This window comes from Plectropomus leopardus, chromosome 7 (assembly GCF_026936395.1).
Source record: "Plectropomus leopardus strain MGB_pleo_1.0 chromosome 7, ASM2693639v1, whole genome shotgun sequence".
Taxonomy (NCBI): domain Eukaryota; kingdom Metazoa; phylum Chordata; class Actinopteri; order Perciformes; family Serranidae; genus Plectropomus; species Plectropomus leopardus.
This window is the reverse complement of record NC_142182.1, coordinates 37,166,441-37,184,276: the sequence shown is the minus strand read 5'-3', so window position 1 is coordinate 37,184,276 and position 17,836 is coordinate 37,166,441. Positions and strand designations below refer to the sequence as shown.

At 42.6% G+C, this 17,836-nt stretch overlaps 1 protein-coding gene across 1 annotated transcript in view; it reads right to left on the bottom strand.

The window, feature by feature from the left end:
* ndrg4 (NDRG family member 4) overlaps window positions 1–17,836 on the bottom strand; it is an 88,560-nt gene that overhangs the window by 4,768 nt on the left and 65,956 nt on the right. The window contains 12 exon segments of the mRNA XM_088080623.1: window positions 1,952–1,990; window positions 2,196–2,247; window positions 2,333–2,368; window positions 9,080–9,127; window positions 10,426–10,477; window positions 11,106–11,162; window positions 11,266–11,369; window positions 11,563–11,619; window positions 11,716–11,802; window positions 11,966–12,026; window positions 13,276–13,338; window positions 13,588–13,708. Coding sequence (XP_087936749.1) covers window positions 1,952–1,990; window positions 2,196–2,247; window positions 2,333–2,368; window positions 9,080–9,127; window positions 10,426–10,477; window positions 11,106–11,162; window positions 11,266–11,369; window positions 11,563–11,619; window positions 11,716–11,802; window positions 11,966–12,026; window positions 13,276–13,338; window positions 13,588–13,708 — 777 coding nt within the window.

Here is a 17,836-nt window from a genome sequence, read left to right as displayed (position 1 = left end):
TTAAGGAATTATTAATTAATTAATTAAATGTATTAGAATAAGTGAGCAAGTGGGCCAGATATAAATATGATGTCTATAATGAACTGTTGATGAAATGGTCATCCTGCATTAAAGCAACATTCACTGATGTAGCATTTATTTGGAGTCATGCTCCTAGCCTCCTGATAAATGTATGTCCAGTATTCACTTTCCTTTTCGCTTTCTTTTGGTCTCTATCCACTCATGAGGAAAATATCTAGCTCATTAGCTGCAACATGCTCAACTCTTTTAACCAGGTAGTAACAAATGTTATGTTAACATTTATCCCTGTGACAACTCAGAGTGAGTTTTTTTGAAGGCACCCCATTTCTGTAGGTCAGGTATGTGACTGAAGTCACAGACACACACAGTACGTTTACATGTCAGAAAACATCTAATTATTATGTTAGTCTCACTAAAACAGAACTTTTAAAATACATATGGACACATCAGTCTGACCAAAATTTTACGAAGTTGAATTTCTTAAAGTCGGACTAACACACCCAGATAATGTGGTTCGGGCTGAATTTACTCTTTCATGTATATGCCTCAACCAGACCTGAACTGGTCTAGATGTTCTGTGCATGTTCATAGGCTTTGACCCGGAAGTGGAACAGCATAAATTCATAGAAGAGAGCCGGGAAAAACAAAACAAGAAGAAGAAGGAGGGAAGAAAACAAAACAAGATGGAGGTAAAAAAAAAAGCGTATGCGTATGTAAGAAATGTACAGCACCGCAAAAGTTTTCACTGTCGGACATGCAAACTGTTTTCCATTTGCAAACTCGTTCGGTATGTGATGTAATACCAGAAGAAGGTGCAGTAGCAACTTGCTGATATGGGGCATTTCTCTACCTGAAATGGTGAAGTCTGACATACTTCTGTCAACAAATGGATCCTCCCCTGTTGCTTGTACACAGGGACAAGGACAGTTGTCAAGTTAAAGGGCCCAACTGAGCTATAACCGTAGCTTCACTTAACTGCGCATGCAAACGTTCTGACAGTGACAGGACTAACTCTTAGCAACATTCAAGTGTCATGGTCAAGTCATGTTGTTCTCAGTGTGATTAACAATTTGGTGTTGGATGTTTAAATGCTGCAGAGCTTCTGCCCAAGAGGCTAAATATAACAAGTCATTTTTAATAGCTGTATATATATATATATGTAGTGGTAATTTTGGCCACAAAAATGACAAATGCAGCTTTAACACAAAACACTATTTCCTAGTAATAGTGAGGGAGTTTGGTTTTTGTAAAATTGTTCAATTCATTAAGGGTGCAATGTTTTTTTGTGACGTTCAACAAAAGTCCAAAACTCAGAGCCTCCAGGGATCATTTGTGTCTCAGAAGAACACTTTGAATGCTTTTTATTGTATTCTGTACTTCCTGTGTTTGGTTTAGTCTCAGTAGTTAAGTGCAGAACTTGCATAACACTGAGGACAGTTTAGTTTATAATTGTTAAGTCAGCAGCTTATGTTGTTTTAATCAATTTAATTTTTGAATACAGAAACTAATTTTAATGTTCCGTTGGCCATTCTGCTTTAAAGCCGTAAAAAATTACCAGACTGATCTTGTTAGCCATTTAAAAACAATGTCAATAGTTAGTTCATAAGGCTGTGCTCAAAGCTAGCTGAAGGCCATGCAAAGAGCAGTATTGGAGATGCAATGGCAGGGAGGGGAAGTAAGGGCAGCATATTTTTCCATGAGAGGAAAAAATATTCTTGATAAAACAATGAAAGGGTTTAATGTCCTCGGGATAGAAGAAAGAATTAGAGAAAAACAAATAGAAATGACAGCAAAAAAAAAAAGAAAAAAGAAAAGAAATAGAACAGCCTGAAATACTATACTCATAACCAAATAAAGTCAAAATAAATTTCCAATGTTATCAAATAGGGCAGCAATAAGAGGTCAGAGGTGAAGGGGGAGGAGGAAATACCTGGCCCTCCACTCAACCTCCGATCCTTCACATAAGCGACTGAGAGAACGAGGCAAGGGAGACAGAGGGCAAGATTAACACAGCTTATGTCCCTCTGCATGAAATACATCACAACACACTCACACAGTCTACAGTTATACTTCTGCTGAAATCACCTTTTTTTAAATAACAAATTACTGTACACACAGAGTATACACAAAGTCACTCTCTCACTCAGTCACAGTCTGTTGGTGTGGATACTTACTGTAGCCCATTCCCTGTAGGAAATACTTAAAGGCTTCAGTCAGCTTCCCAGGCTGGAAAACAAAGGTGTCTGTTTTAATTTCCTTGAATGTGGAGATAATAACATCACATAAGCAAGGCTGTTTGTCTGTGTGTTACCTGTGTGAGCTGGGGAAGCCCACCAGAGTCAGCCATCTGCAATAAGAGGAGGAGAGAGCAGCAATTAACCAAACTGCCAACAGCTTACAACATGATAGATCCAATATAGGACCTCTTCTTTGCTGGCTCTGCTCTGTTGGCAGTGGAAAGTTGTGTTTTTTCTGGCAGCATATTTGGTGTGATTCTTTCTTTGGTATGTGTAAAATAATAATACTTGAAGATGTAAACTATGTAACTGCAATGTTTGAGCCTGCCTGGAGAATTGTCCTGCTTGCCAACCTCCCCTCAATAATGTCTACTACAAAGAGTCTGTCAAAGAAGTGTCTTTAAACATTTTTCCATTTTATATTTTATTATCTTATAATAATAAAAATTTCCAGTCTATAACATTTAGGGTGTAATGTTGACAGAAATGGAATGTAATATTCATAAGTTTGTCTTCATAAGTGTATTCCAAACTAAGAACTGTTGTGTTGCATTCCCTCAGGATGAGTTGTTTTTATCTAAAACAGTAATTCTGAAAAGGCTTTCTGTTTGACCTTTAAACTGAATACAGTACAAAGGCAATACATTTCATGTTTAAAGTGATAAATAATTTTAAAAAATATTTTTTTAAATATAATTCTGAATTTGATGCCTGTAACATGTGTTAAGGTTTTAGATTTTGGTTATAGTGTGGGCTTTGTTTTGGGGTTTTTTGGTTGAGTTTTCCTTGTTTCTTGTTACTCATGCTCTGTTTCATTTTCCATTTTGTACTCTCACTCCTCATGTGTCATCTGAGGCTTTTTTCCTGTCTTTGTGTTTCCCTGATTTGGTTCACCTGTCTTGTATTAGTCTTCTTTGTCCCTTCTAGTTAGTCTTCCCTGCACACCTCTCTCTGTTTTAGTCTCGTTTGCTCCACTCTTGTGTTCCCAGCAACACTCATTAGTTAGCCAATCCTTGTGGGTCTCTCCTGTGCCTGTGTGCACCTACCCCAGCGGTGTATCATTGACTTGATTAGTTCCCCGTGTGTATATATACCTGTGTGTTTCCCTTTGTCACTTGTCAGTTTGTCTGTTCTCCCTGCTGCCGTTTACCCTGCTGTATCCTGCTGTATACTGCTGTATCCTGCTGTAGCCTGCTGTATCCTGCTGTGTCCATGCCGTGTCTCTGCCGTGTCCCTGCCGTGTCCCTGCTGTGTCCCTGCCCTGTTCTTTTGTACTCTTGGCTGCCTTTTTATGTTTCTGCATTTTGGGTCCTCATCCAGCCTCATCAATGTGACAGCATGATCCAAAAAAGTTAAGACAGGAGCATGTTTCCCAATGTGTGACATCAGCTTTTCTTTTAACAACACTCAGTGAATGTTTGGGAACTGAGGACACTAATTTTTAAAGTTTTACATGTGAAATTCTTTCCAATTCTTGCTTGATATCTGTGACAACAGTCCGGGGTCTCTATAGTCATATTTTGCATTTCACAATGCTTCACACGTGTTCAGTGGGACAAAGCTACACTGTTGGAACATGTACAGAATGTGGCTCTTTGTCTCAGTGTCTCGCTGGAATACACAGGGACATTCCTGAAGATATTGTCTGGATGGCAGCATATGTTGCTCCAAAACCTGTATTTACCTTTCAGCATTCATGGTGCCTTCACAGATGTGAAGTAACCCATAATGCCATGGGAACTAACACTCTCCCATACCATGACAGATGTTTGCTTTGAACTTTGAGCTGGTAACAATCTGAATGGTCCTTTTCTTTTTTAGCCCAGACGAAACTAAGTCACAACAAGATGATTTCCAAAAGCAATCTGAAATGTGAACATGTCAGACCACAGCACACTTTTCAACTTTGTGTCAGTCCGTCTCAGATGAGCTCAGACCCAGAGAAGTCAGTGGTGTTTCTGTATGTTGTTGATATTTGGCTTTAACTTTGCATGGTAGAGTCTGAACTTGCATTTGTAGATGCAGTGATGAACTGTGTTTGCTGACAATGGGTTTCCAAAGTGTTTCTCAGCCCATGTAGTGATACCCTTTAATGATTGTGTTGGTTTACAGTGCTATGCAGCCTGAGTCCATCATGTTGTTTCTACAATAGCCCAGAGTGGACAAACCAAACACTGGCTCTAGGTAGGGCCATTCACATTTTCATTTAGGCCACCATAGTTCTCCTACACACTTGACACTCTGTAGAAGTTTCACTTGGTTGCCATCTGCAACCTCACCACCTGACACCACTAAATCCTGCACTCAAGACCTTTAAGTAGATTATCATATAATTATAAAAGTTTTAGTACTCTTTAACATATAATGATTGAGAGTATGTATGTAATTGTGTAAATATTTTATATAATAAAAAAAGATTATTTTTATTAGTTTGTATATTAAAAGCACTGTCTTACATACTGAGATACTCTAAATGAATGCTAAACTATTGCTTCATTCAACTACTCATTCATTCATCATAGCGCAACAGCACTAGGTAAGCTGTTCTATCTCACACAGGCTCTTCCCTCTCCTAGACTCTATGAGTAATACTCACCTCTGATCACAAGCACACATTCGTCCACCAAAATTTGCAGAAATAAGGACATGCCAATAGACATACATGTGGAGCCCACAGTACACACACACACACACACACACATATATATGTGTGTGTGTGTGTGTGTGTGTGTGTGTGTGTATGCGTACTGTATGTATATGTATATGTATATGTATATGTATATATATATATATATATATATATATATATATATATATATACATATACATATGAGCCATAAGGCTTTCTCTGAAATCCTTGTCTTCATCAACGGCAATTGCCCAATTGATCGGTTTTCTCCGTGGATGTAGTGGCCTCTTCATTTCATCAGTGCCTTGCTGCACAGCTTGCAGAGAGCGATGTTCAGCACCCAACAGCCTGGCTGACTGGTTGCTGCCCAATTTTAGATGCTAGCAGCAGTGGGAACGCTTCAGATGCTTCAGCATGATGCTTTGCTGCCATGAGAGTGAGTAGGAGCGTGAGACTGAAAATTTGCATCCTGTGTCCAGGGGCTCTGCTCACTGAAGAGGATGTAGGATGGTGATGCAGTCACACAGTTTCTTTATATACCATGGCCTCCTCATCTATTAGGATAGGCATGTTCTGATTGGCCAGTTATGCAAATTTGAGTTGATAAAGGCATGCTTGTGATTGGAAGAGAGTATTACCCATAAAGTCCAGTAGAGGACAGAGCTTGTACTAACGATGTACACTATAATTTATCTTTGTTTCTTTCCCAGACACTGCACTGAACAACAGAGTTTACATGTCAGTGTAAAGTTTTAACAATGTTCAAAACATTCGATTTGTGTAAATTGGGGTTATTTGGATTATTTTCCATCCATCCATCATCCATCCATTTTCTTCCGCTTATCCGGGGTTGGGTCGCGGGGGCAGCAGCCTAAGCAGGGAAACCCAGACTTCCTCTCCCCGCCACTTCATCCAGTTTTTCCTGGGGGACTCGAGATGCTTCCCAGGCCAGCTGAGAGATGGCAGTCTCCAGCTGTCCTGGGTCTTCCCCGGGCCTCCTACCGTGGACGCGTTCTGAACACCTCACCAGGAGGCGCCCTGAGGCATCCTAACCAGATGCCCGAGCCAATTTCATCTGGCTCCTTCTCACGCGGAGGAGCAGCGGCTCTACTCCTCGAAGCTCCTCCCGATGACCGGAGCTTCTCACCCCATCTCTAAGGGAGAGCCCAGCCACCCTACCGAGGAAACCTTATTGTCAAGCCAGGCCCGCTGATCTTGTTCTTTCGGTCACTACCCAAAGCTCGCGGACTACAGGAGGTAGAACGAGATCGATTGGTAAATCGAGAGCTTTGCCTTCAGCTCAGCTCCTCTTCACTAAGACAGACCAGTGCAGAGTCCGTGACACTGCAGACGCCGCACCGATCCGCCTGTCGCATCTCCGCTCCATCCTTCCCTCACTCGTGAACAAGACCCCGAGGTACTTAAACTCCTCCACTTGGGGCAGGACTTCATCCCCGATCCGGAGGGGGCACGCCACCCTTTTCCGGCTGAGAACCATGGTCTCGGATTTGGAGGTGCTGATTTTCATCCCAGCCGCTTCACACTGGCTGCTAACCGATCCAGTGAGAGTTGAAGGTCGCGTCTGATGAAGCCAATAGGACTACATCATCTGCAAAGAGCAGAGACCTAATCCTGAGGTCACCAAACCGACCCCTCAACACCCTGGTTGCGCTTAGAAATTCTGTCCATAAAAGTTATGAACAGAATCGGTGACAAAGGGCAGCCCTGGCGGAGTCCAACCCTCACCGGAACGAGTTCGATTTCATTGCCGGCAATGCGGACCAAGCTCCGCACCGGTCATACAGGGAACGGACAGCCCGATCAGGGAGTCCCAAACCCCATATTCCCCGGAGAACTCCCCCACAGGACTCCCCGAGGGACACGGGTCGAATGCCTTCTCCAAGTCCACAAAGCACATGTGGACTGGTTGGGCAAACTCCAAGCACCTCAAGGATCCTACCAAGGGTCCAGAGCTGGTCCACAGTTCCACCCACTGGGCAAAACTGCATTGCTCCTCCTGAACTGGGTTCACTATCCGGGCGGACCTCCTCTAGTACCTCGAATAGACCTTACCAGGGAGGCTGAGAAGTGTGATGCCCTGTAGTTGAATGACACACCGGGTCCCCTTCTTGAAAAGAGGGACCACCACCCCAGTCTGCCAGTCCATAGGGCACTGCCCCGATGTACACGCAATGTTGCAGAGTCGCGGTCAGCCACGACAGCCCCACAACATCCAGGGCCTTGAGGAACTCCGGGCGGACTGCTCACCCGGGGCCCTGCCACCGAGGAGCTTTTTGACCACCTCGGTAACCTCAGCCCCAGAGATAGAGGAGCCCCCCCCGGTCCTCCAGGCCCTGCTTCCCCCAACGGAAGGCGTGGTCGATGGGATTGAGGAGGTTCGGCATTCCTTCCACTGATCCATTAACGCCCCGAAGTCGAGTCAGCAGTGCCCCGCCGCCACCATACACAGTGTTGACGGAGCACTGTTTCCTCCTGAGACGCCGGATGGTGGTCCAGAACCTCTTCGCTGTCCGAAGTCGTTTTTCCATGGCCTCGCCAACTCCTCCCATGCCCGGGTTTTCGCTCGGCGACCACCGCTGCCGCATTCGCTGGCCTGTCGGTACTCTGTTCAGTGGGCCTCCGGAGTCCCACAGGCCAAGAAGGCCCGACAGGACTCTTCTTCAGCTTGATGGCACCCTTTACCGCCGTGTCCACCAGCTGGTTCGGGTGTTGCCGCCTCGACAGGCACCAACCACCCACGCCACAGCACCGGTCGGGCTGCCTCAGCAATGGAGGCACGGAACATGGCCCACTCGACTCAATGTCCCCAGCCTCGCCTCGGGACATGGCCGGTTTTCAGGAGGTGGGAGTTGAAGCCCTTCTGACGGAGACTCTGCCAGACGTTTCCCAGCAGACCCTCACTATGCGCTTGGGTCTGCCAGGTCTGACCGGCGCCCTCCCCCCACCATCGAGCTAACTCTCACTACCAGGTGGTGATCGGTTGACAGCCAGTTCGCCTCTCTTTACCCGAAAGTGTTCAAGATATACGTCGCAAGTCCAACGACATACGACTACAAAGTCGATCATTGAATCAGTGCCTAGGGTGTCCTGATGCCAAGTGCGCATATGGACACCTTTATGCTTGAACATGGGTTCTTATGGACAATCTGTAGCGAGCACAGAAGTCCAATAACAAAACACCACTGGTTCAGATCGGGGGCTATTCTCCGATCACGCCTCCAGGTCTCACTGTCGCTGCCAACGTGAGCGCTTGAAGTCCCCAGCAGAACGAGGGAGTCCCCAGAAGGAGCACCTCCAGCACCCCTCTAAGGACTCCAAAAGGGTGGATACTTTGAACTGCTGTTTGAACCATAGGCACAAACAACTGTCAGGATCCGCCCCCAACTCAAGGCGGAGGGAGGCTACCCTCTCATTCACCGGGCAGAACTCCGACGGTAGCAGGCACTGAGCTGGGGGCACAAGTATTGCCACCCCCTGCCCGGCGCCTCACCAGTGGCACCCAGAGTGGAAGAGAGTCCATCCTCTCAAGAAGACTGGTTCCAGAGCCCAAGCCATGCCGAGGTGAGGCCGACTCATATCTAGTCGGAACTTCAACCTCAAGCGCACCAGCTCAGGCTCCTTCCCCACCAGAGAGGTGACATTCCACGCCCCCAGAGCCAGCTTGCAGCCGAGGATCGGACCGCCAAGGGACCCCACCTTCGCTGCCGCCACCAGCTCACATTGCACCTGACTCCCTCACGGCCCTCCCACGGTGGTGAGCCCACGGGAAGGAGGTCCCATGTCACCTCTTCGAAAGCAGGCCCGGCCGGGCCCCATGGGTAAAGGCCCGGCCACCAGCCGCTTGCCATCGAGCCCCACCCCCAGGCCTGGCTCCAGGGGGGGCTGATGTCATCATAGGGGGTCTTGTGAGCTACACTTTGTCTGGTCCCTCCCCTAGGACCTGTTTGCCATGGGTGACCCTACCAGGGTCATGAAGCCCCCAACAACTGAGCTCCTAGGATCACTGGGACATGCAAACCCCTCCACCACGATAAGGTGGTAGCTCAGGGAGGGGTTGGATTATTTTATGCATGTTAAAAGATAGAATAATTTGAATTTTTGCTTGCACAACAAATCACACATTTTGTCTAATAATGAAGTAGCTATAAGGGAGATAAAGACAAATACTTACCTTTAGGAAAGTTGTGTTGGTTGGGTCCAGTTTGGAGTTGCACTCAACCTTGAGGACAAAAACAGCAGGTTGAATTGAATAAGCCTAAAAGCTGCAGTGACAACAGTTGTTAACTTTATGGAGCATTAAAGATGACCAGGACATGGAGAGGAGCTGTGGACGTACTGTCTGTATGGTTTATACATGGAGATCAGCCTGTGTGTATGTGAGTGACCCAGATACTGCAGTGTGCTGCAGAGATGAGTCACCTCAGCAGGCTGAGAGCACAGCAGCAGTGTACACACAGACACACACACACACACACACACACATGCACACACATACAAATACATGCACACACACACTAAATGGATGTGCACAGATACACACACATAACACATGACCACTTACACAACACTGCCAGTGTCACACACACGCATGCTTTCTGTTTGTTTTAATCTTTAATCCTCCACACAGTTTGCCAGGTTATATATTTTACTACCCTAACATATTAAACATGAACTCTTAATGACAATGCATTATTTATTTATTCATAGACTATCAGATAATAATTACAAATCGCATGCCCATTTGCAATTTTACAACAAAGCAGCTGCAAATTTGTTGCAGGATATGCAAATATGAGTATAAGCTGTAGCCTGTGCTTCTCTCAACATATTCCACGTCTTGATACCTCTGCTCACGTTGGATAGAGGGATGCACCATATAAGTGGGAGCAAACACAGCTGCTTCAACTGGTCATATCAGCGTATACAAAATATTTATATAACCTCCATCGGTTACATCCAATAAAACAATCTCCGTTCAGCTCTCGCTCCCTCACACTTCCTCTGTCACTTTTCATCTCTCCATCTTTCTCTCTTTGCAATACATTTTATACATCACTCCCCACTCTCCCTTTGTGTATCCCTTCATCCCATCCCTCCATCTAACAGAGGAGTGATTTGATTCCAGTTTGAACATACAGCAGACTAACTGTTGCAGAAACATAAATATCTGGGCCACTTCAAACTAGGAAACCCCAGAGACCCCAGAGTGAAGCCATCTGGCCCCTGGAGAACACACGCACACACACACACGCACGCGTGCGCACACTCTGCTGGCTGACCTGTTTCTGTTTTACTGAATAAGGACAAACAGTTACTAAGTGGATTTTAATGCCAAGTACAAAACACTGAATAAGCAAGAACAGGAGGAGGAGGGAACACTTCAGATAGACTCATATTCCTCAGAAGCTGGAGAAACGTATCTCAGGGAGTCAAGAGCTGAGAAGAAAGATAGCTGATGAGGCAGAGATCCAGCATGATAAGGATACAGTCATGTAGGAAAGACAGATATGGACTTACCACTCCCTCCTCCGCCGGGGCGTTGTCTCCCACAACCAGCATGGCTGGACACCTACCGGAACATTTAGAATGTTCAGACAAATTGCTAGAGCTGGCCTTACTCTGATTTGGTTTAGAACTGTGGTTATATTTTGAGTTTTAAGCCTACGTATTTTCAGGATTGGCAGAATTCTGCTAATTATTATTTTGATAAAGTAGTTACTTGTGCAGTTCATTGAATCTCACAATACATGAAAAAAGTGAGGTCTTAAAATTGTTTCTTTTGTCCAATAGTCCAACCCCCCAAACTATTACATTAACCATTTAAAAACTCAAGAGCATTGGTTTCATTTTTTGCAAAGACAAGTGGAAAATGCACTGAGCAAGTTAACAAGACATGGCCCAAAAACTGGCAAGGAATTAGTAAAAAGTTATGAGAAAACTACCTGAATTTCTTTTCTCTTTTTTAAAGAAACAGAAAAAGTGAAAGTAGAAAAAACAAAACGAGAATGACCCCACAAAATTATCCAAAAACAATTGAATATTGAAAAAAACAAATATGTATACAATTTCTTCTCTGTAAAATAATTTGAAATTCATGTATATAGTTTTCTGGAATTTGTTTCTCTAAGCTCAATTAGACCCAAATAAACTGAATGATGTATCATGGTTTTATGATGGCACTGTGTCTGCAGACTCACTTCAGGGTCTTCGCGTTGAGCACTGTCCCACTGCGATTCATCTCCAGGTCCCTCCGACTGAAAGAGGTGAGAGGAATGTTACTGTAAGATAAAGGGTGTGTGTGTGTGTGTGTGAGAGAGAGAGAGAGAGGAGGGGGGGCAGGATATTGTATCTCTTCACCTGTTGTACATGTTCCAGAAAAGCTGCAGGTTGAACTGGTTGATGGTGTTGTTGATCTGTTGCCGGTAGCTCTGCACCAGCTCTGTGTTGTTCATCAGCTCCTCCTGCAGACAACATCACAAACTGGCTCAATATCTGCCTGTCACAGATATTTGCCTAAATATAGCTTTTGATTTGAGAAGTAGGAGTGTCATTTTTCCTGCTCTTTCATATTTTTAAGAAGATCCATAAAACGAAGGAAACTATAATAGCAATTACAGTTACTGTCCAGTTGAATTCCTGAAGCCCTTAGCTTACCTGGCTGAAAAGATGTGGCAGCACAGTATCTGGCAGAGCGCTGGTCAGACCTGACAGCTGGGGCAAAGACCAACGCATTGTTCTTGTAAGATGTCATAAGCAGCATGTATATGTACCTTCTTAAGACACTACTAAACAGTAAAAGGCAGGTACCTTGGTGGCAGCCCAGTCAATCCAGCCTTTGCCATTGGGGTCAATGTTGAGCAGAACCAAACCCTCCACCAGGTCAGGGAAGATCAGCTGAGAGCAGAGGACACAGAACCACAATCAAGACCAGTCTTGACAAAAAAAAAAAAAAAAAATGAAAACAAACACTGCTCAGACCATATCTGAATGCTGAATCCAGAGTTAGGTTCCTTCTGAACAGAACAGTGCAGAGCAGGAGAACAAGGATGTGACTTACAGCAAACTTGGCCAGAATGTAAGCTCCAGCTCCAACTCCAATCCCAACGATGCTCTTAAATCTAAAACAAATCCATCAAAGGTCACGATTTAAAGATAAGTAGACAATCATTGTGACACTGTGCTTACAACAAAACTCACCTCCATGTAGATAATTGGCTACTGTTTTGAATTGCAGAGATACTGCAAAACTTTATTTCTGTTGTCATTTTCGTTGTAACTATAACATATAAAGATATAGAGTTAAACACGTTGGCCTGAACTATCTAAAGATTCTGGTGTGCTTATTTTATGAATTGTGTTGCTTTACTTTTGTCTCTGATAAAGCAAATTTTAAAAAAATCACATCAGTTTGACTGCATATTTTATTAGAATATCTGCTGTTACCTTCCACAACAGCTGATGGCAGCAGCAATGGGGCAGCAACTCCACTGTTCAGTGGAGCAAAATGAGTAAAATGGAGTCTGATATTGATTCTTGAAGGCAGGCCTTTTTTGGTGGCTTAAAACTTATCAATTAAGGCAGAGTTTGCTCAGCGCTTAGTTAAGGCAAGTGAAGTCCTGAGTTAAGTCCCATGTGACACTCTGGACTCTGAAAATGATAAATCAAGGCACAAATATCATGATGATGATCTGCTCTGATCCGCAGACCATCAGGTGGCACTGCAAGAAGCTTGACTGATAGAGTCACCATCCAATCAGGACAATGCCTTTCCCAGTGTGTGCTCACATTTAACATTTAAACTGAAAACATTAAAGGAACAAAGACAAGTCATTCCAGCAATCATGTCTCCAGTAAAGACAAATCACAAGTCCCAGTCCAAGTCGAGTCATTCATTTTCTGTCAAGGCGCAAGTTGTAACTCATCAATATAATGATAAATGAGTCACAATGACTTGAGTCTACATCTCTACTGGTTAGTAGACTAACCTTTGCCATGAAGTAATGCTGTATTAAAAATTCTCAGACAGTCCTTAGTGTTAACTGGATTTGACTTATTTTAATGGCTTTTTTTCCTTTTGGATAATTCATCATTAAATGAACTAAAATTGCAAGTGCATGATCATTTCTAATGTACTAAAAATGTACAAAAGCATTTCTGAAAAAAGGGAAAGTTGAAGAGATGTTAATTTGTGTTTTACGCAAAGGAGACTGATGTAATGAATAGTTTTGCAGGAACACAAAAATGTCTAGTCTTTGCCATCTTGCACAGTAGACAGTAAACATGATCTCTCTGCAGATGGCTCATATAAAATATTGACTGTTTCAGCTCTGAAATAATGTGGATTATGTGTCATTTAAAAGAACCAACCCAAAGTGCTGCACCACAGTGGGCAGCATCCCGGCCAACTGGTCCATAGTAGGGTACTGGTACCTGTGGAGAGGAAGGACACACCTTCTGGTTATCATTGCATCATAGACTGTGTGTGATCAGTGCATTCAAATCATCTGTTTATACTTTTCATCATAATGCATTCAAGCAATTTAGATATTCTTTAAAATGGGAAATGTTAACTGCTGCATTATTTCCAACACATCTGAAATAATAAATAATTATCCATTCATTAGTGGTTATTATTGTGTGTGTGTGCGTGTGTGTGTGTGTGTGTGCATTTTTTTTTACCCCTGTGGCAACTGTGATGCTCCAATCTGCTGTCCCGGAGCATCCACATGGCAAACCACAAAGTGCTTGGTGATCTCCTGCATATCCTCATTATTGAAGAAAGTGTTGAAGCAGAGCTTGTCTGTGGGAGATTAAGGGAGGAAAGGAATTAAGCAGAGGTAGCATGGGGTGAGAGGATAGAGAGACAAGATGGAAGACAAGTGAGGTAGGAAGATAGCAGAGGGCAGGGAAAAGAGAAGGACAGGATGGAGGGATGACAGTAGAGGAATGTGATCACATTACACATGTACCACACAGAGATGACCATGAAGATGAAGGTGACCATCTGTACAACTGATCCTGTGCCAGAAGGAGATGGCTCTCTGTCTCTGACAGACCTGTCATTTAACTAAATTCACATTCATTGTCAGAGAACTGCTACTGTAAATTACTCTAGAAAAATATAACTGCATAGTGCCGGACCTCCTTCCCAAAATTTCACTTGTACAGTGACATTTCAATTTTTATTGGACCCTAAACTGTGATATCATAAAAGTTGTTTTAAAAAAATAAACATTGATTAAATGGTTAACACTAGCAAGTGAATCGTAATAGCACATTTTTACAGGGCAGTAAAATAGTGTGTGTTGTGGTCCTATCAAACAAATAATTGGATATTTTTTATTTGTTATCATGAAGTTCATTTCTGAATGGAGAGGGCTTATGGGGGACTGGCATAGTCTCTTTTCTTGTCTTTCTTAAAAAAGAGATGGATTTTGAGAGTGACTCATTGAGGATTTGTCTCAACATCTCAAGCTCTCTTTCCTTAATTAGGATAAAACATTCAGAACATTGCATTCTGAAATAGCTACATATATAAGATGTCAGCTCTATATTTGACCTCCTCCCACTGCCTCTGCAGTAAGCCTGCTTTCAGCCAATGCATGTCAAACTCGGTGAAAGCACCAAGCAACATTGTTTCCTCTTCCGGCTCTGACTGAGCGCTGGTAATTGAATGACCCAATTAGAATGACATCACTACACGTCCTCACCAGCACATCAAATAACCATCACTTGGTCAGTTGCCCTCAACATCAACCCTTTGAAACCTGGGCAAACTGGTTTGAGTTCTTTCAAAAACATGGGAAGAAGGCAATGAGCAACTTCATAAGAAATAACTCAGAAATTAGCAAGAAACTGGTAAAAAAAAAAAAAATCACCAAAAATTAGCAACAACAGAAGCACAACATATTACCCATATATAGTCCTCTGGGCAGTTTTCCCTTACTTTTTAAAAAATTATGTCTAAATCTACTAATTTCTTGCAACTTGAAGGACATGTCTTGCCAAATCCTTGCTCGGGATTTAAAGGTATACTTTTATTTACTTTATATATTTATTTATATTTACTTTACTTAATACATGCTTTACTAGTATGCGTGAAAGGCCTCTGAATGCAACGCAAGAAAAGTGATGTCGATCAAGGATTCAGAGGGTTAAACTATGAAAAATTAGGTACTCTACTGCACCAGTTTGGGACGCTCAGGGACAGGGCATCAATTTATGCTCATTACATGCATTGTGTTTTTCAAGATAAACGTGTGTCTCTGACTAATATAATGTAATATCAGGTTACACATGCATGTGGCATAGTGTGCTACACAGGCACACTATGCCTAATATTTTTATTAATCCTCAGGGCCGCTTTAATAGTACAAAAACTTGTATCGTACACAAAATGTGTTTTTAAGCTTTAAAAATATTAGACATCAATATTATTTTCACTGTTGCATACTATCATTGAGTTAATTTTTTAAACAACATCAGTTCTAATCATAAATATCAATTTAACCATTCAAATGTTAGGCTTTTATCATGATGCCACTATGTTATTAGACAAAAAACACAAAGAGTGAATTATCTACATGCTAACTAGTTTTTATAATAATTATTATTATTATTATTATTATTATCACAGCCTAGGATATGTCAATAATTTGCAGCATAGATTTTTATGCATTATTATTTTTTTGTGCAGTGACACATACTCATCGCTCTGCACACAAAATGTGCTTTTAAATAAATAAATACATTAATATGAGTTTTCATTTTTACTGGAAGCCCAGAACCAAATAATGAATGCATGTTTTTATGATTTGATGGCTGTGGGATCAAAACCTGCAGTTTGAATGGGTTTCCATAGCAATTTTTTTTTTTAACTTAACAGTCTGAATGTAACAGTTTTGTTTTCACAGTGTATTCTAGACTCATTGTAGGAGCCGAGCTGGAAATTCCAACTTTTAACAGTACACAATCTTCTCTTATGGATGAACACAGCCAAAATGATCAAAAAATGAAGAATGAAAGGCACGTAAAATGCACCGAACAGTCCCTACAGGGTTAAAATGATTCCAGTGACTTTTAGTTTCATACAGGAAACACACTGTGGTCTCCTGGGTAAAAGTCCAGGGTTTGTTTGACATGCAGCTGGACATGAAAGCGGGCCACTGTGGCATGGACTCAGCATTAATGACTAACCAGTGAGCTGGCGGCGCACGCTTTCTCCTGCTTTCTTCTCACTGAGTCATCGGTCAGCACTCACAGTATGTGCTCCTACTGACTCCATGACCTACTTTCTGCTCCCACACTTTGACTATCTCTCTGTTTTAGTCTCTTTGTCATCCCTCTCCTTTTCTGCTCCTTCTCCTCCTTTCTATTTCTTCAAACACTCTGCCTATCTTTCTTATTTTCTCTCATTCATTTGTAATTTCTGTTCCTTCATTCAATTTTCTATTTTCTCCACTCCATCCTGTTTGCTGTACTTGTGTGTTTTTAATGGGGGGCCTGGTGGGCCGCTGCGCTATCTGTTAATTGGGAGTCATTTAAAAGGGAACAACAACCCTACCAATTTTTATTTCCATGTCCTTTCCCTCCATTGCTCGCACCTCTGCTCCACTCTGTACGACGGTACGCCATCCTACAGAGTGATTTGGTGACTAGCTGTGAATACTAATGAGCTTGCTGCTCCGCTGCAGTTCTCTTCTGGTCTCTTGTATTCCTTAGTCTTACATTCTACAGAATTCATTTCATTTTGCGTTGTGTCATTATCATGTTCTGTCTTCTGAATGAAATGGATAATCAGCTTCTTAACAGAAGGGAAGAGAGGGATAAAAAGTGGGGAAGCAGGCAACAAAACCAGACATCTGCAGTGAGAGCGGCAGTCAGCAGAGCCGTGGATCAGCCTCGGCCCATTACACATGATCCAAACCCCCACCGTCCCTATCCTACCTCCACCCATCAAAGCAGTGCCACTGGCCCCGCCCCATCTCCCTCTGCAGGATGGGGCTGTTTTTCTGACCTACATTTCATCCACGCTTCCCTCACACCCTTTCATTTGCCTCCTCATCTCTGGCTATTTTTGTCTGTTTTTTTCTTTTTGCCATTCTCATTGTTTTCATCTCCTCTACTTCTCTTTAAACATCCATCCATCCTCTCCCATACACAGCTTTATGTTATTCTCAACTTTGTTCAATTATTGACCAGTCAGCCTGTATGAGGACCTGACATATAGGACACACTGTTACTTATGAATAACACAAACATCAAGACAGTCAGTATTCAGCTTCCAGACTTAAACATGAGCTTGAGATGTTTTTCTGACAACTCCTCTAATCCATCTGGTCCTACTGTCCAATACAACCCACTTAAGATGGGTAATATAGTGATACTATATTGATATTGTGTTATGAGGCTTAATATCTTGGACATTGTGATATCATAAGTGCTATCTTTTCCCACTTTTAAAGGCCTCATTAAAATAAACAAAGTGATTTTTTTTTTACATTACCAGACTGTTTAAGCTGTTCCATTAATTGCCTTTAGCCACTTTGTCAAATATCAAATATCCCAATTATTGATTATTATGTAGCAAAAAATCTCAGTGGGTAATTTTTTTTTCTGAAATCATCAATAGTCACTGTGAGATGTTTATTTTATCATTTTTAAACATCAGGCATCCAAATGATCTGTAACTACAGTATGTTACCTTTAAAATGTGTGTGTGTGTGTGTGTGTGTGTGTGTGTGTGTGTGTGTGTGTGTGTTTTTGTTTACACGCATGTGTGCATGTGTGTGTGGCAACAGAGGCCAATTATCCCCTCTGTTAAGTGCAGAAACACCTTGACAAAAAGCCAGTAACATCTGTCAAGTCACACACACACACACACACACACACACACACACACGCACACACACACACACACATAGCATGG